The 20107-nt window shown below is 45.6% G+C and overlaps 1 protein-coding gene across 1 annotated transcript in view; it reads right to left on the reverse strand.

The window, feature by feature from the left end:
- CCSER1 (coiled-coil serine rich protein 1) overlaps positions 1–20107 on the reverse strand; it is a 1237581-nt gene that overhangs the window by 947686 nt on the left and 269788 nt on the right. Inside the window, 1 exon segment of the mRNA XM_029597704.1 lies at positions 7177–7297. Coding sequence (XP_029453564.1) covers positions 7177–7297 — 121 coding nt within the window.

Consider the following 20107-nt stretch of genomic DNA (forward strand, 5'->3'; position numbering starts at 1 on the left):
AGCTCTGTATTATTTTACTTTGAACTGATGATATCTGGATGAGCCTATTGCCTCAATCTCTGTAGCCAGCATGGAGAAATTATAGCAAATGTCAAGAAAAAGTGTATCATTTAAAATGAATAAACATTATACTTATGGTATATCATTTTTAGTCAAAATTCTAATGTGAATCAGAAAACTATAATTCATGAATAACTCACTTCATTCCAAAGTGAATTTGAAAGGAGAAGGCAGCCATGTTGCTACATTTCTATTAAGCAATGAAAAGTGTCAACCAGTAGTTTTCAGTTTCCAAGATCAAATCAGTTTGAATTTGCAGACGTGACTATCATAAGCAGAATTCAGTATTTCTAAATACTAATGAGCATTATTATGATAGCTGCTCTCAGTATTTAAAATCTTGGCAAGGTATTTTAGGACAAGGTTAATAAAAATTGCCGAGGTAAAACATTCCAGACTGGCTTCCAGTTAACATGAATTATCATGGTAAAACATAACCAGGAGTCATTATTCCCCAAATAAACAAAAGGCTTCTCATTAATGCACGATAATGCAACATACAACAGAATACCAAGTAGCATGTGTTTGTACTATACAAACCTTTATAACTAATGTTAAGGGCTGGCTTTTGGAGTATGTAACCTTTATAGTCACAGAGGATACCATCCACTAGGGAGCATCATTGCCCCCTCCCAACTTGGTCTGCAAGGCTGAACAAGAGGGTTTCTACTGTAACCCCTCTTACTTCCCTGTGGGCCAAAGAAGAGAAGAGTTATGGAGGCATTCATTTCCCCTTCCACTTCCCACATGGCCTACAGGGCCAAAAAAGAGTACCACTGGTATCGGCCCAACCCCACCTAATGTAACCTGCAGCTACAGTATCTCCACCATCTGATACAACCTGAGGGATAAAGAAATTCGGTGTCCTCCATTCCCTGGTGCTCTCACCCCTCTCCCTCCATAGCAGGCCAGCAGGCGAGTGGAACAGAGATCAGACACTTTTCATGTAATCCTGCTGGTATTGGTCTTTCTCTCTTCTGCCATGTAAAACAGCTGATCTGAACTGTGCAGTAGAATTGGTTCAGAAGCATCTGACTACAAGCCCTTTTCTCCTGCTTGCTGTGTCAGGCTCAAAAGGTGAGGAGAGGAGAGGCAGCGAATGTAGAGGGAGTCCAGAGAGGACAGGAGGAGCAGATTTAAGCTCCAAGGGGAGAGAGGAAACTCAGAAACTGAGTGGAGGAGGAAGAGGTAAGAAAAAGGCTCCGGGATTAAGTGAGAGCAGGGACCAGGGAATGTGTGAAAACTGGGACCAGAGAGGGGGTTAGAGGCAATGGAGGGGGACTGAAAACTCTGGAGGAGGGAGCTGAAGAAGAAGAAAGAAAGGGTAATTGAAGGCAGGAGAAGAAGTAAGTGACAGGGAAGAAGCTGAGGCTGGATGAGAGGCAGAGGAAAGCAGATGAAGATTGTAGACAGGGTGAATACAGAGGTTGGAAATAGAGTGCAAATGAATGGATGGAAGGGTGAGCAGCTTGGGGAATGGGGGTTGGGGAAGGGCATTGCTGTAATCCATCAATGTTAAGACTAATGCATACACCACTGATCTTAAACCTTTAAGTTCCAGAAACGCTTTCAACTGCCTCCCCCATTTCAATCTTAAGTAAACATCACTTGCAGTTTTTCAACCAGCCTCTCCTGGCTTACAGAATTGTTTTTGTTTTGTTTTTTCCTCTTATATTGAAATAAAAAGCTAAGTTGTAACAGACTCTATTTTGGGTCACTTGTGTGATTGATAGAAACAGAGAAACATAGAATTGATGGCAGAAAAGGCCCAAATGATCCACCTCGTCTGCCCAGCAAGCTTATGCCAGTATCTGCTGCACCATGCAGGTTACCCTCATGCTTATCAGCTTCCCAGCCCGTAAAAGTCAGGGCCCTCGGATACTATCCGAATCCAATTTTCCCTACCACCTGTTGTGGAAGCAAATAGCAATGAGAAGCCATATCAAAAGTATCAGGCTTAATGATTAAGGGTAGTAAAAGCCACATCAGCAAGTTACCCCATGTATATTTGTTCCCCAAACCTCATTGGTTACTGTCTGAATCCAATTCCTGATGAGACTGATAAGGGATCTATTCAATCCATACTTGCAGATGAGAGTCCTTCTGTGAGATTACAGAAGAGTGGATACTATCCCTCTTCACAAGAATGTAAATAGGGATGAGTTGGGAAATTACAGGCAGATTTGCCTCACCTTACCTGAGTAAATTAATTAAGACTCTACTAAAGCAAAAGATAGTGATATATCTTGAATCTAATAGATCCAAGATAGCTTATGAATACCAAAGGGAGAGTATCACACAAACCTTATTAATTTCTTTAATTGGGGGATGAAATAATTAAATCAGGGGCTTATTCTGGATGTGGTGTACTTAGATTTTAGCAAAGCCCTTGACAGTGTTTTGAATAGGAAGCTCACAAAGAAACCAAGCAGCCTGAGGGTAGATCACATGGTAGTGGACTGGATTAGAAACTGTTTGAGTAACAGTAGATCACAGAGAGTAATGGTTAATGGAATTTACTCTGAAGAAAGAAGGCTAATTACTAGCATGCCTCAGGGATTTATGCTGGTGCTGGTTCTGTTCAGTATCTGTATGAGAGTTTGTAGAGAATTCAGAAGGAAATGTGTGCCTTCTTGCTGATGATAGTAAGATCTGTAACAGAGTTGATATCCCTGAGACAGCAGACAGAATGCGATGTGATCTAAGAAAGTTAGAGTGGCTGAGTGCTTGACAGTTAAGATTCACTGCAAAAATGTGCAGAATCATGCATTTGGGGCATAACAATCTGAGGGAGCTGTATGCAAATAGAGAGTGAGATACTGATGCTCACTAATCTGGACACCTCAGTGTGATCATGCGGAAGACCTAAAGTTAGCAAAACAGTGCATAAGGCGGAGGTCAGAGTCAGAAAAATGGTAGAAGGCATATGGAGAGGCATAATTAGTAGAAAACAAAATCAGATGCCTCTGTACAGGTCTTTAATGAAACTTCAATTTGAATATTGAATCAAGTTCTGTTGGCTATATGTTTGCAGGTTATTGAAAGGGTGAAAGTGGTCTAGATAAAGCCTGCCAAAATGGAGCAAGATCTGTACCAAAAGCCTGATGATGTAAAACATAAGGATCTAAATATTATAACCTAGAGCAAAGGAATAACAGGGGAATATGAAAGAGACATTTAAATACCTCAAATATAAAAATAACCCTTGAAAAGCAATCCTTTGCCTTAGGAAATAATGCTCTAGAACAAAAGATCATACTGTGAGATTCCAAAGGGTTTATACTCAGGAGTAACATTAGAAAAAAATGTTATATTGGGTCTTTTGTTTTAAAAAGTATAAAGGTCACAGTATTTGCATATTACACTAAGGGGGTCATTTTCTATGCAGATCGCACGTGAAAAGTCCCTTATCATGTGCGATACCAAGATCGGGGTGGAGTCGGGGTGGCGTCAGCCCCAGAAGAGGAGGAGTCGGGGCAGCACCGGGGCTGACGCCATGAAGACTTCGCCAACAGCAAAAGGTACGCTTCTTTTTCGCTGCCAGTTTCGCACCAAATAACTACACTTTTTATGGACCGCCCCCCCGTTTCGCCCCCGTTACCGCTGAATTCACTATGCCTTGCGGCATTAGAAAATCTAGCCCTAAATCATTGTACACAAATAGGTAAAAAGTATCTCCAGAAACAGAAATTTATACAGCTTTATCCAAGCTTTTATGAAATGATTTTAATTTTTAGAGCAAGATATAAAAATGTTTTTAAATGCTTATCCTTGCTGGTGTTAGTGCACAATATGAAAACGGAACTATTTAAAACTTGCTCTCAGAATAATTTAATGTCTTAAAATTGTGTGTTGAATTGACAAGATATTAAGCAAAATTATAAGATTATCATCAAATAAATTTGCAATTATATATATATATATATAAATATTTCTTTACTTATATATTTATATATGTGTGTATGTGTGTGTATATGTATATATATATATATATATATATATATATATATATATAAGCAGAAAAACATTCTAAAGGAATGGACAAAAGAGCACTAATTGTTGTGTGAGCGGCCTCGAAAGGCCTTGCATTCTGTTGTGCAACAGACAGAACGGCCTATGAAGGCCTTGCATTCTGTTACCTAACGGGTGTTTTTGTGTGCCCTTGGGCCTCAGCCCGACCCCAGACGAATCCAGGACCGAACCGAGAGTTGGCAACGTGTCCCTGGATGGCAGAGACACGGTTTTACCCTCTACTGGGCCTGCAAGCTCCCAGCGCCAACAACATGATGATGTTGGTAGGAGAATGGTCCTCCAACCGTTCTGTGCCCTTTCGGACCTGCCGCTTGGATTGGCATGGAGCAGCAGGCCGGCCTGAGGATTAGGGCAGACGAAGGCCTTGACACGAAGACATGACACCATGGTTGTTGAAGACATGACACCAAGGCTGATGCAATGGCATCAGAGATGAGACGAGGAACTTGACAACATCCAGACGAGACGAGAAGCTGGGCAGGTAGACATTGGCACTGTCTCTCAGGGTGCCCTACTCAGCCCACCTTCACAGGCGGACCCAATGGGCTGGTCGCGGACCACCCTGTCCCACTACGCCCCGAGGGCAGCTCCAGCCGCCAATCCAGGGCGGGTCTTGTGGCCTCTGGCCGCGAAGATGATGAAGGTGGTGGCGGCGGCTTCCAGCCGCGAAGAAAGGCAAAGAAGTCTGCGGCTCCAGCCGCGGTGAAGAAGGCAAAGTGAGTGGCCTCCGGGCCACGTGATGAAGGCAAGTCCGTGGCTCCGGCCACGTTGAAGGCCCGACTTCAGCGGCATCCAGCCACGTCGGGCAAAGGCAGCATGGGGGGGATGTAAGTGCCTGTTAGCGGGGAAACCCGCGGGCAGTGTGCAGGCAGCCAGCCAGTGTGAGAGTCTTCGAGAAAGCCATCAATGGCGCTGTACTGGCCCACCCCCCTCGCCACCCTTCCGTGCCCAGAACACACCCCCCAGCCCACACCTTTCAGGAAACCCAGCACTTGTGTGCTTAGTGGCCTTTACACATGTGGCCGGGCCTCTCTGAAAATTTGCCCGGTGCACACAAGGCCCGGCCACGCAAGTAAAGGCCGGTACTTATGCGTGTAGGGCTTTCAAAATCTTCCCTAATTTGAGTAGAAAGATCAGTCAACATCAGGTTGCCAATTATTGTGCAGGGAAAACAGAAGCAGACTTAACACGCAGAAGGAATGTGACAGTCAGGCAAGGAGAAATGCGCATAATAAAAATCCACTGTGTCTGAAACTGCGGGCAAACCCCCTCTTCAGGCTGGCTCGTGGTAAGGATCACAATTGAAAATGTATTTACCATGGCTAAGCCTTCCTCCCGTTGTGCCTTCCCACTGGCAAGAATTAATAATGAGGCACCATATCATGCTCACTCGCTCTCTCTCTCTCTATATATATATATATATAATACACATGCACACATTTTATAATGGAATATGTACATGGAATAACAGAGATAACAGGTTAAATTAGAGGAAGAAAAATGATATGATATTCATTCCTAGAGTGTCATATGTATGTAACCTTTTGGAACAGGTACCATAAAATATTATAATGTTTGTCCTCATTTGGCACAATAAAACCATACAAAATCAGTTCTAAAAATTAAGAAAACCAGCCCTTGCATGATAGTCAAAATTTCTAAAAGAAAAAATATTAAATAAACTAAAATATTTCATTGTATCGATATATTTATGTCATGCATGTGTTAGTCACAAATCTGCATAGCAATGCAAGAAACTTCCCTCCCTCCCCCTCACCACTCCCCATCTAGTTCCATTTTCACAATCAGGGCATTGTTACAGGGGATACACACGGGTACTCAGTATCAGCACCTTTTCCTTCACCTGCTTGATTTGCCCCATAGTCCCTCAGAAGAAGCGTGCATGTGAGTACCAGCACCTTTTATTTTTTTTCCCAGAAAGAAAGCACTGCTAACAAGTCATTTGTTTAGGTATAGAGCTCTTGCCTGCTAGCTACTTCAAGATAAATGCTTGCTGCTTCCAGTGCTGAGGGTAATGTTCCAGTCCCAACCAGTGGTGCAAAATAACAAACTACACTCTATTTAATAGAACAAGATGTTCTTTAAAGCCCACACCAAATTTGGTGGCAAAGTGCTATTGATTCTGTTTCAACCAAAGTCACTGCAAGTTCTAAGCTACAAGAGTCTTACAAAAGCATTTAGGATTCAACACATCCTAAAACATTAGATAGAAAATATTAGAGGATTTATGAAAGCAAATACTTGTATATTCAAAGGTTTAATTTCAGCAGTGAACGTATACAAAACGGGTACAAATCTGTGATTTTCTACAATCCTGATAGAAACCATAATCAATGAATGTAACATGAATAAGAATGAGAGCAGCCATCTAAAAATTACAACCTGTCTGGCAACACCCAGACCTCTCCCAGCTAACTAACAACTAACCCTGCCTGTGCCCTGAAATAGCATCTCTGCTCCCTTTCCTACTTCCCCTTTAACTCCTTGTGGTAGCATGCAATCAATAGTCCAACTAGAAGTTACCTGAGATTATCACATTCAAGTAGTTATGTGGCCTCTTACAGGCCGCCATGGACTTTGACATTTAATACTTCCAGCAAGCAGTTCCACATCCATGGTGTCATCAACTTGTCTCAGCCAGTCTTCCAAAGAAGGAAGACAGATCAGTCTCTAGCAATTCAGAAGAGCTCTTCTATCCACAAAACTACAACACGTTGTTTTTTTTTTAATATCAATTTCTCATATCTGAGGGTCCCTATTTTTTAAAAAGCAAAATATGTAGATCCTGGAGTCTTTCTGCATTTGAACCCCCGTCATAGCAGCAGCCGATATCTTTAATTTTTCCCCAGAATCCCTGAATCATTCTCTAGATCTATTTTAAAGCAAATATTATATTGTTTGCTTAAACCATCAGAGAATATGTTTCATATGTCCTTTCCTGGTGTTGAAGAAGAATTAAATAAATTAAACTTTATTGTAAAAAGATTCTCAGGGACCTACAGCATATTGAATCTTGTAAATCTAACACTAAAAAATCAATGTCTTATTTAACCAGTAACTTACCTTTTTGCTGCTTCAGGCATTTTTGGTTCTTCATTGTTCTTTGATTCATCATTTTTTTCTGTGGTGGAGAGTACAACTGCAGAACACGATACAATGGACTGGAAGGAATCATCCCGACAAACTGTAATGATAAAGAACCGTATTAACTATAAAATATGCTACATTTGCTTGAAGTAAAAAATGCCATTACTTTTAAATATTTGCATTATTGCTAAAAACAGTTAAAAGGTTGATGACCCACATTTTTATCAAATTATCTGCATATGTAATACAGAGTTCTAACAGCTATACTGTATACTCTGGGAGAAAACTTGAGTCAGAGTAGGCTGTGAAAAAGAAACAACCCACAAAATCAACAGCATCTTTTTATCAGTCCTTCAAAAGGTATCAAAACCTAGTAAGACTAATTTGTATGCATATAAAATTATTGGCACCATTACATTTGTTTCACCAGTTCCTCTCTATGTGAAAGTATTATAGAAGCCAATGTTATAAAACCCCAAAATATTTCTATCTAGATTAAACCAACAGAGAAGATAATTTTCAATAGCTTGCACGGAGGCAAGGTTAACATGCACTTTAATAAATGTGCATCTTGTAGGTAATTTTCACAGTAAAGCTTGGTTCAAAATTTGCAGGAATATGTACCCAGATATCTTTAGCCATCTATACTCAGCAGCAAGGCTAAAGATACCCATATAACTTTAACCAAATAGGTAGTTGGACAAGTCTCCCACTAAACATACACGGCTAATGTTATCCCGATAGGTTTAAAGCTATCAGGGTAAAATTAACTAGCTATATTCTGAATATAGCCAGTTAAGTGAAAAAAAATCCCTAAACTGACTGATTGAAATTTGGATTATAATATGCCTTGAAACTATCCCCTCGATTCATCCAAAAGTCTTAATTAAAAAAAAGGGGTGTGTTTAGAGAAAGTTTGGAGTTGAGATAGAGAGAGAGAGAGAATCACTATCTACAAGGCCTTCATAGTAGTTAAGTATTTAAATCTCTATAGGAGGGCGGCCTAATAGGTTGAGGTGAGGTGTTAGTTGTGTTTTGGGTTTAGGGGCCAGTTTCGCATGTAGAGTGAGACAAAAGTACAAAATTTCATCTTTGTTAGACTTTCCTCACTCCAAATGATATCAAATCTTCACCAAGGTATACTGTACTCTTCATACGTCTCACTCTACATGCGAAACTGGACTATAAACCCAAAACAACAGTAACATCTCACCTTCACCTATTAGGCAGCCCTCCTATACAGATTTAAATATGTGCACACAGTTGGCCCTCCCCAGAGGCTCTCTCTCTCTCTTTGTACACTCCACTCCCCTCTCTCCCCCCCCCTCCCCTCTCCCTCCCCAAGTCCAGAAATAGCCAAAATGCAATTCCAAAAATTTATCGCAAATTGCATTATGGCCATTTAGGGCATATCGCACAGCTTAATGCCAGGGAAAAGGTATAGTTATTTCTGGCATTAAGACCGTGAGATAGCATTCATTATGCCATCATACGGTGCAATATGTCCCCTAATTTACCTAATTCCTGTCCAAAACTCCTCCCTGATCCCACCCCCCCAAAAAAATTTGCATTTATGCCGTGTGCTACAGCATTTTTTTGCATGTGTTATGGCGTTAACGCATGCATTAACGCCATAACGCATTTTGAAGAATAATGTGGTATGTTAGGAAAAAGTGTAATATCAAAAGTTTATAAATAAATAAAATATATTCATTCATAAGGTAGTCAATTTTAGCTGAGCAAAAAGAGGCAATTCCAGTGATTTTCCTAGAGTGGGTTTATGATTTAGCCAGTTGGCATGGATTTAACCAGTTAAATTTAGGCGGGCAAGCCCAGCTGAACAAATAGTTGCCCTAAATCTTTTAGGAAAGTTTTCAGATTAAACTCTAGCTGGTCACATTCAGCTGAAAATGTCTTAACAATTACCAGCTAAAATTAAAACATTATCTTACCCACTCAGTAGATCTTTGAAAACTGAACCACTATATATGGAGAAACATAAATTGCCAAATATTATGACACAATGTCTAGTTAGAGAGTAGAAAGACAGACTGCATCTTGCACATGCTCAGCCTTTATAATGGGAGTAATTCAACTTCACTTGATCTAGATGCACCGTGATTTGTCCTCTGTTCTCCTTGACAACTTATCCTGTCTTGGCTCTGACAAAACAGTGATATCATGCACACAAGAGTTGGTTGCTATAGTTACCAGTTGTATTTTTGCTCAGGATTACACATTATAGACAAATGAGATGTCAATTTTTATTCACATTCATGGGACCTCTTCATTCATTTCATAGGAGTACAAATGAAATGAAAATAGGCTCATTAGTTGTGTTTTACCCATTTATTTCAAATGAATGCACATACCTACCTGATAAGCATGTCCAGACTTAGCCAGATAATTTGAGAGCAATCCTAAAGTTTAACGTATGTGTGCTCAAATTAACTTTAACTAGCTATATTTAGAATATAACTGGTTTAGTAAAGAAAAAAAACTGATTGTGTCAGTAGGCCTGATTATCCTCCTCCCCACTTCCCAAAATCACTAAAAACGTATGTCAGACATTGTGCCTGATGGCCCCACTCCCCAAATTCACAAAAATGTGTGAACCATAGCAGTCTCAGAAGCCTTTTGCCACCCCCAATCCCAATTTTACAATTTCTATGCAGGCTCTGAAACCCTCCTAACCTGCACCCTCTCACTCACAATCCCTACCCCAAGCTTCCTGTTTCACCCAGGATTCCCCCTGGCACCCCATGTCCAAACAGAGCAGCAGCATCCAGCATTGTATCATATAATACTCTGACAGTAACACTGCATGCTGCCAGTAGTGCTACAAATGTACTGTGTTCCCAGTCTCGGGGGATTTTGAGACTGCCGACTGAGACAGAAACTTGGGGATGGTGGGGATAAGACGAGGGCCCTGAGCTTGAGTAGTCTATGTAAAATCAGTGTGCATAGGGAGGCTCCATTGGCTGCCATGGCCTGCAACGTTTTGTAACTCTTTTTGTGAAAGCATTGGTGGGGGTCATCGGGCAGTATGTCCATCATCATTTTTAGTGATTTTTGGGGATGGAGAGTAGGGGATTAGGTCTGTTGGCACATAAATTGTTTTGTTTTGGTATTTAATCATGTATATTTTGAATGTAACCAATTAGGCCTTCAGGTATTTATCTGGTTTCACATAAACTGGTAACTTTAAACCATATACCTTTAGCCAAATATATTCAGCGGGAAACTTGTCCTGCTGAATATTAGAGATGTGATTTGGTCAAACCTTTTGGTTTGGCCTTCGTTATCGGTCCGCTGCGGGAAATTTTGTTTTCCCGCGGCTCAGGCTGATTTTATTTCGTCTGCCCCCCGAAACGAAGCCCAAAACCCAGGGGGGGGGGGCATCCATTGCTCCCATGTGACAGGGGCTGACCAATGGCACCAATAGCCCCTGTCACATGGTAAGGGCAAAGGGCCATTGGCACCATTTTGATTAGTGGCGGCTGACGGCCCGAGAGGGGGAGATCGCTCCCAGGACCCCGCTGGACCACCAGGGACTTTCGGTAACTCTTGGGGGGTGGCAAGTCTTGGGGGGGTCGGGAGTGTGGGGGTTGCAATTAATTAAATTTGAAGGGTTGGGGAGGGTTTGGGTTTTTTTTTATGTGCCCTTTCTCTCCCCCCCCCCGAAATAAGATAAGAAAACCACACAAAATTTCGTGGATTTTCTTATCGTTTCGGCGCCCTCCCGAAACGCGATGAAATAGGAAATATCGTCTCTATTTCCTATTTCGTCGTAAACGAATGCACATCCCTACTGAATATCTATTTGAAGATATCCTGATAACTTGTCTTCTCACCAACTTACAGAAATGAATTCCCTAAAGAACCAAACATTGGAAAAGATATGTGCTACTACAAATGAAATATCTGCAAAGTTTTAAAAAGAAAGGGAAAGGGACCAGTAATGTTGGGATTACTACCTGATAATCCCCTTTTCCTTAGTGTAGACAGATGGACTCAGAACAAATGGAATAGTATCTGCGTGCTAGCAGTTGGAGACGGATCTGACGTCAGCACGGGGGCGTATATATCCCCACAGGAAGCGTAGCTATTCAGTAATCTTCCTTGCAAAAGCTGTTATAGATGTGTGTACTGACGCTCAGTTAAAAAGTGAAACAGGATTCCCCTGACCGATTGATAGTAGCTGGAGACCGCCAGCATTCCCAACCGGAAGGCGTGGACACCTGGTAGAGTGTACGCTCTTATGGAAACAGATGACATGGCATACCTTGAATAGGTGATACCCATGTACGCAGGCAGCTGGGCGGGATGCTGAGTCCATCTGTCTACACTAAGGAAAAGGGGATTATCAGGTAGTAATCCCAACATTTCCTGGCGTGTAGCCAGATGGACTCAGAACAAATGGGATGTACAAAAGCTTTACTCCCAGCCTGGGCGGGAGGCTGCCGGAGGCCCATGTAGTACCGCCCTCGCAAAGGCCGAGTCCTCCCTGGCCTGGACATCCAGACGGTAGAACCTGGAGAAGGTATGGAGGGAGGACCACGTCGCTGCTTTACAGATTTCCGCAGGCGATAGCATCCTGGATTCTGCCCAAGATGCTGCTTGTGCTCTGGTAGAATGAGCCTTGACTTGTAGAGGTGGAGACTTCCCAGCCTCTACGTACGCTGCTCTGACAACTTCTTTAATCAAGCGGGCGATGGGGGGCCGCGAGGCCGCGTCACCTAGCTTCTTCCCGCTGTACAGGACGAACAGATGGTCCGTCTTTCGTAGGTCTCGTGTAAGTTCCAAATACCTGGGCAGCAATCTGCCAATGTCGAGATGGCGTAATAAACGCCCTTCTTCAGATGTCTTCAGACCCGCCGTGGTAGGCAAGGATATGGTTTGATTAAGATGAAACTGCGAAACCACTTTAGGTAGAAAGGAGGGAACCATACGAAGATGGATAGCCTCCGGAGTGATTCTGAGAAAGGGATCACGGCAGGACAATGCTTGTAGCTCTGAGATGCGGCGGGCTGAACATACAGCCAGCAAGAACACCATCTTCAAGGTTAGAGAACGAAGAGACAGGCCCCGAAGGGGTCTGAAGGTGGATCCCGCCAGGAAATCCAAAACAAGGTTGAGGTTCAACAAAGGTACAGGCCACTTCAGTGGCGGACGAATATGCTTGACTCCCTGCAGGAAACGAGAAACATCCTGGTGCTTGGCGATGGTCTTGCCATCCCTCCTGGGACCATAGCAAGACAGCGCAGCCACATGAACCTTGATGGAGCTGAGGGAGAGACCCTTCTGAAGGCCATCCTGCAGGAAATCCAACACAATAGGGATTGTGGTTGCATGTGGATTGGTGCCGTGAGTGTCGCACCATGCTTCAAATACTCTCCAGATCCGGATGTATGTGAGGGATGTGGAAAACTTGCGAGCTCGGAGGAGGGTATCAATCACGGGCTCCGAGTAACCCCTCTTCTTCAATCTAGCCCTCTCAAGGGCCATACCGTAAGAGAGAATTGAGCCGGATCCTCGTGAAGAATGGGACCTTGATGTAGAAGGTCCCGGAGAGGAGGCAGGGGAAGGGGCTCCCCTGCCAGTAGTCTTCTCATGTCCGCGTACCAGGGTCATCTTGGCCAGTCTGGCGCCACTAGAAGGACTAGGCCCCGGTGTCTCAATCTTGCGGATGACAGCGCCTAGCAGAGGCCATGGAGGAAAGGCGTACAGTAGAGTCCCTGGAGGCCACGGCTGAACCAGGGCATCGATTCCGTGTGAGCACGGGTCGCTCTTGCGGCTGAAGTATCTGGGTACTTGAGCATTGGACTGGTCTGCCAGTAAATCCATGTCCGGAAACCCCCAATGATCCACGATCATCTGGAAGGCCGTGGGTGAGAGCTGCCACTCTCCCGGATTTAGGCTTTCCCTGCTGAGGAAGTCTGCTGTGGTATTGTCCTTCCTGGCGATGTGGACGGTGGAGATGTCCTGAAGATTCACCTCTGCCCAAGTCATCAGAGGGGCGATCTCCTGAGATATCTGTCGGCTTCTGGTTCCGCCCTGACGATTGATGTATGCCACCGTGGTGGCGTTGTCGGACATCACTCTGACTGCTCTGTTCTGCAGTCTGTGGGCAAATTGAAGGCATGCCAATCGGACAGCCCGGGCCTCTAGACGGTTGATGTTCCACGCCGACTCTTCTCTGTTCCACCGCCCTTGTGCGGTGAGTTCTTCGCAGTGTGCGCCCCAGCCGCTTAGGCTGGCATCTGTGGTGAGCAAAATCCACGTGGGTGAGGACATCTTCGATCCCCTGCTCATGTGGTTGGACTGCAACCACCACCGTAACTGGGTCCGCACTCGGGCTGGTAGAGGTAGGTGCGTGGAGTAGGTCCGTAGACGGGGGCTCCAGCGAGAGAGCAGGGCGTGTTGGAGAGGTCTCATATGGGCCCTCGCCCAGGGCACCACTTCCAGGGTGGATGCCATGAGACCAAGAACCTGCAGATAATCCCAGGCGGTGGGTCGACTAGCTCCCATCAGATACTGGATATGCTGCCAAAGTTTCAACGTCCTCTTGGTGGTGAGACTGACCGTGTCTGCCCGGGTGTCGAACTGTACTCCCAGGTATTCCAGGGACTGGGAAGGCTGTAGGCAGCTCTTGCCGAGGTTGATAACCCAGCCCAGGCTTTCCAGAAGGGCTATCACTCAGTCGGTGGTCCGAAGGCGCTCCTCTCGAGACTTTGCCCTGATCAGCCAGTCGTCTAGGTAGGGATGGACCAGAATTCCTTCCCGCCTGAGCGCCGCCGCTACTACTACTACCACCTTGGTGAATGTCCGTGGCGATGTTGCCAACCCAAAGGGCAGAGCCCGAAACTGGAAGTGGCAGCCTAGAACCTTGAAGCGTAGGTAGCGCTGATGATCCGGATGGATCGGGATCTGCAGGTATGCCTCTGACAGGTCTAATGCCGTGAGGAATTCCACTGGCTGTACTGCGGCCTTGACGGAGCGTAGAGTTTCCATGAGAAACCTCGGGACCCGTAAGTATCGATTGACCGACTTGAGGTCCAGGACAGGCCGAAAGGTACCCCCTTTCTTGGGTACCATGAAATAGATGGAATAATGGCCAGAATTCACTTCCCAGGCAGGTACTGGGATGATGGCTTTCAAGGACAGGAGCCTTGCCAGGGTAGCTTCCAATGCTGCCTTCTTGTGTATGGGACACGAAGATTCCACAAACTTGTCCGGAGGGAGATGATGAAAGTCCAGATAATAGCCCTCCCGGATAACGGCGAGAACCCACTGGTCCGATGTAATCTCGACCCATCTGGGGTAGAAGAGGGTCAACCTGCCCCCTATGGCTCCGTCCCCCAGATGAATCGGCGGATTCTCATTGGGAGGCGCGGCCAGGACCCGAGCCCGGGCCCGCTCCCCTCTTGCGCTGCTTGGTCCGAAAGGACTGATTCCTGGCCGGAGGACGTGGTGCCTGGTAACGACCCCTGTAAGGAACGAAACGCTGGGAACTCCTGCCCCTGGAGGGCCTTCGAAAGGCGCGCTGGCCCCTTCGGAACCGATCTTCCGGCAATCTGGGCACTGGAGAGGCGCCCCATGCACTGGCCAGTTTATCAAGGTCGCTGCCAAATAGAAAAGAGCCCGTGAAGGGCAATCTGGTGAGGTGGGTTTTAGAAGGCGCATCAGCCGACCATCTTCGGATCCAGAGCTGCCTCCTGGCGGCTACGGAGGATGAAATCCCGTTAGCTGTTGTCCGGACCAGGTCAGAAGCCGCATCCATAAGGAACGAAAGAGCGGATTCTATGTCTGCCGCTGGAGCGTTGTTCCTAACCTGTGACAAACAGGCACGCGTCACTACCGTGCAGCAGGTGGCGATCCGTAAAGATAAAGCTGCCACCTCGAAGGCCTGACGCAGAATGGCGTCCAGTCACCGATCATGCAGCTCCCTGAGGGCCGTCCCCCCTTCAACTGGAATGGTAGTGCGCTTGACCACAGCGCTAATCAAGGTGTCCACCTGAGGGCACGCCAGCAGATCCTGGATAGCCGGTGCCAATGGGTACATGCTCGTCAGAGCCCGACCCCCTTTGAAGGCAGCCGCTGGAGTCACCCATTCTAAATCGATCAGTTGTTGCGCCGCCTGTAAGAATGGAAAATGGCGGGCCGTAGGACGAAGACCTTCCAGCAGGGGGTTCTGCGCAGAAGGTACCGAAGCGCTGGGACCTGTAATATCCAATTCTGCCAGACACTGAGACACCAGGTCGGAGAGATCCTCCCTAGGGAAGAACCGCCGCATGGTTCGATATGGCTCAGTCCCTGGAGGGAGGTCCCCCTCGTCCGGGAGTTCGGACTCGTCCTGTGAGACCTCCTGGTCTGACTGATCCGGGCTATCCATCGGTGGGAAGTCCCGCTCGCGATAAGGTCGTGATGGTCCAGGAACCGGATCCGCAGGAGCTGCTACTGCAGCAGCCGCCGCAGGCGCAGCCACCGCAGGAACTACAGGAACAGCAGGAACCGCAGGGCCCGGATGGGCAGCCGTTTGCATCTGTACAAAAGCATGAATTCCCTTAAAGAGATCCACCCAGGAAATGGAAGCAGCCTCTAATCGCCGGGGTACAAGCTCCCCCGGGATGCCTGATAGGTCGAGACTGCCCCCTAACTCCGGGGTAGCCCCTGGGGAACTGTCCACAAATCGTGGTTGAGACAGGTCCTGGCCCGAGGGTCGCACGGCCCCCTCACATTGGGCACACAGAGAATCTGGCTCATCCCTGCGCGTGGCCCTAAGGGGGCATGCAGAGCAGAGGCCAAGGGCTGCAATGCCTGAAGCAGGCGGCGCCGTCGCTGAAGACTCTGCAGCTTTCTGATCCATTGAACAATAGGCGCTCAAAAATATGCGGTAGCAATAGACGCTTAATACAATAGGCGCTCAATAACAACATGCGGCAGCAATAGGCGCTTAATACAACAGGCGCTCAATAACAATATGCGGCAGCAATAGGCGCTTAATACAACAGGCGCTCAATAATAAGTAGCAGCAATAGGCGCTTAATACAACAGGCGCTCAATAACAATATGCGGCAGCAATAGGCGCGTAATACAACAGGCGCTCAATAATAATAAGTAGCAGCAATAGGCGCTTAATACAACAGGCGCTCAACAGGAATATGTGGCAGCAATAAGCGCTTAATGTGCCCTCAATAGGCTGTCAGCAATAAGCGATCAGCAATATGCTTGCAATAGGCATTCAATAAGCTTTCAGTAATAAGCGGTCAGCAATAAGCTCTCAATAGGCATTCAATAAGCATTCAGTAAGAAGCAGCCAGCAATATGCTCTCAATAGGCACTCAATAAGCTTTCAGTAATAAGCGGTCAGCAATATGCTCTCAATAGGCATTCAATAAGCTTTCAGTAATAAGCGGTCAGCAATATGCTCTCAATAGGCATTCAATAAGCTTTCAGTAATAAGCGGTCAGCAATATGCTCTCAATAGGCATTCAATAAGCTTTCAGTAATAAGCGGTCAGCAATATGCTCTCAGTAGGCAGTCAATAAGCTTTCAGTAATAAGCGGCCAGCAATATGCTCTCAATAGGCATTCAATAAGCTTTCAGTAATAAGCGGTCAGCAATATGCTCTCAATAGGCATTCAATAAGCTTTCAGTAAGAAGAGCAATACGCCGAAACAAAGCCAAGGAGGAAGAAAGCCGCGCCTATTACGGGCGCGGAGTACCTGAGCAAGACCCAACCAGGGCGTCCTCCACGGCGTGCCACGCCGCCGATCCTCTGCACTTCGGAGACCCGTAGGAAAAGGCGTACTCCTTACCAGCTTCGGCGCTTCCCGGCTGGAACACAGGCGGTCTCCGGCTGTGGGGGAAGGGAGCACCTCGCCACCGCAATTGAGGGAATGCACCCGCTACCTCGTCCCCGCCGGGACCGAGGGCCTCGTATACCTCACGCGGACTGTGTCCGGGGACTGCGTCACTGCCGCGCTTCGGCAGGACTGAGGACTTTCCCACCGGGGGAGCACGGCAATCACCCCGGGAGCTCGCTGCGGGAGGAACCCGTGGGTATCTACCGCAGGAGCGCGGGGCTCTAAGTCGAATAGACAGGAAAAACGAATCTAGAATGATAAGAAAAGAGAAAAATTAAAGTAGTCTTAGAAAGCACGCTCAACTAGCGTGCAGGCACTCCAAACTGCTTTGGAGACGGAAATTACTGAATAGCTACGCTTCCTGTGGGGATATATACGCCCCCGTGCTGACGTCAGATCCGTCTCCAACTGCTAGCACGCAGATACTATTCCATTTGTTCTGAGTCCATCTGGCTACACGCCAGGAAATAAAAGGTTTCTCATTACTGGGCATTGTAGAGAAGAAGTCGATCAATACAACTTGGTAACTGTAAGTATGCTCATGGAAACCTACAGAAAGTTTAGTTGGCAATTATATATCTTAAATTCATGGTTAGACTTCTAGCAAACAACAGGGTTAATGCACTACAGCAGAGATCAACAAATCTGGTAACTAAAAAAGAGATAGTAAGAGACGCCTCTGCCTTGTGTTATTTCATACAAGCCAAAAGTAGTCTGTTTACTAAGGTGCAGTCTGTGATATTAGTCATAGGCTCCATTAGAATTAATGGAGACTGTGATAAATAATGTGTGTTACCCTTTCGTAAATAAAACTGAAAAGTTTGCTTGTGATCCACTTCTCACCATATTCTTCTTGATCAATTGCAACAGTTAGGCATCCAAGATAATGTACTTACCTGGTTCTATTCATATTTAGAAACTCATTTTCAGCAAGCATGTTTTAATGACCAGTCCTTAGATTGGTACAAAATGTCTTCTGGAGTACACATAGATCAGGTTTATCTGCTGCTCTTTTTAATGTTTACATGTGTCCTTTAAGTTTTCTCTTCGAGTCACTGGCAGTTGAATTTCAGATGTATGCAGATGATGTTCAGCTATTTTTTCCATTTATGAAGAACTTATTAGGTACTTTGGTTCAAGCTCACGGCATTTTAGAAACAATAAACCACTGAATGTATAAGAATCAAATGGAACTTAATCCGGGTAAAATGAAAGTCTTTTATTCTCCAGGTCCAAAACATTTTACTAGACCATAATTTATCCAGTATTACACTCTTAGCGGCGGATTTTAAAAGACCTGCGCGCCGGCGCGCCTATTTTGCATAGGCCGCCAGCGCGTGTAAAGCCCCCGGGATGCGCGTAAGTCCCGGGGCTTTCAAAAAGGGGCAGGAGGGGGCGTGTCCGGGGCGTTCCCGAAATGACGCGGCGTTTCAGGGGCGTGTCGCGGCATTTCGGGGGCGGGCCCGGGGGCGTGGTCGAGGCCTCCGGACCAGCCCCCGGGACCGGAGTGTGGCTGCCGGCCGGCAGGCGTAACTTTGCCGACAAAGGTAGGGGGGGTTTAGATAGGGCCGGGGGGGTGGGTTAGGTAGGGGAAGGGAGGGGAAGGTGGGGGGAGGTGAAGGAAAGTTCCCTCCCAGGCCGCTCCGAAATCGGAGCAGCCTGGGAGGGAACAGGCAGCGCGCGCTGGGCTCGGCGCGCGCAGTTTGCACAAATGTGCACCCCCTTGCGCGCGCCAACCCCGGATTTTATAAGATACGTGCGGCTACGCATGTATCTTATAAAATCCAGCGTACTTTTGTTCGCGCCTGGTGCGTGAACAAAAGTACGCGATCACGTATTTTTTAAAGATCTACCCCCAAAGGCACAGCAATTCTATGTAAGGAAACGATATGCAATCTTGGTATTTTATTTGTCTCAATTTCAGCAACTCCTTTGTGCAGGATATTATAAGTTAAGTTTATTGCAGTATGTTAAGTATATACTTGATATTTTAAACAAATAATGGCTCAAATACCTCATGTATCACATACAATAAACACCCCACCCCCTCCCCACTCATGAGGAACATCATTCACCATTTGACTGTTCAAATAATCATGTACGGCAGAGGGAGGCACAGAGCGGGCATCAAATCTGCTGGCTGAAGACATCTTGCTGAATCCCGGCGCACCAAGCACCACCCACCCCCTCAACAGTGTAGGAAGCAGAATGGGAACTGGGCTTAAGAAGTTGAGAGAAGCAGTTGAGATCTGCAGATCTCGGCGATGTAAAAAGACAAGAAAAAACTACTGGTGAGAAAAGACCAAGCCAGAGAATGGATTTTTATTGGGAGAATCTGTTGGTGCCATGGAAGAGGATGAAGAAAATCTGCGGGTCAAGACTGGGGACTTACCAGCTGTGGGGAAAGAAACCTCCAAACAACTTATGCTACCCCAGATGGTGAAGCCAAAGGTAATAACTTTAGACACTTTTTTAATTCTTTATTTACATTATTTTCATTTCACACATACAGGAAAACAAAAGCACTTCAGATCCATTTAAATACATCAATGGTTATTGAAGATACATAAGAAGGTACATAGGGAAAAAAAAAAAAAAGGATAATTATAATTTAAGAATCCATCTTAAATATTGTATATCTGAAATCCCAAAACATCAACTTATTAATAAGATAAAAGAGAGGCTGATTTAGGAAACTAAAGTAACATCTGGAGATAAATTTAGAATAATAACCAAGTAAACCATAACCTAGTCAATTGGACTATTTCTATATGCCCTTCTTAGTTACTCACTATTTAGTATAACATTTGAAGGAGATGACTCTGCTATAGGTACTACTGCTGAAACCATAGATTGTTGGGCCTCTAAAAATGGTTGAATCTGATCTATCTGGAAGAATACATATGCATGTTCCCCTTTCTTTACTTCACACCTGCGCGGATAACGTAAAAAGAATGTGAAACCCAGTGAAACAATCTGTTGCCGTAAGGTTAGAAATTCTCTTCGCCTAGTTCTAGTAATTGGCGCTAGATCCGGAT

The sequence above is a fragment of the Rhinatrema bivittatum genome, chromosome 1 (genome assembly GCF_901001135.1).
Source record: "Rhinatrema bivittatum chromosome 1, aRhiBiv1.1, whole genome shotgun sequence".
Lineage (NCBI taxonomy): Eukaryota > Metazoa > Chordata > Amphibia > Gymnophiona > Rhinatrematidae > Rhinatrema > Rhinatrema bivittatum.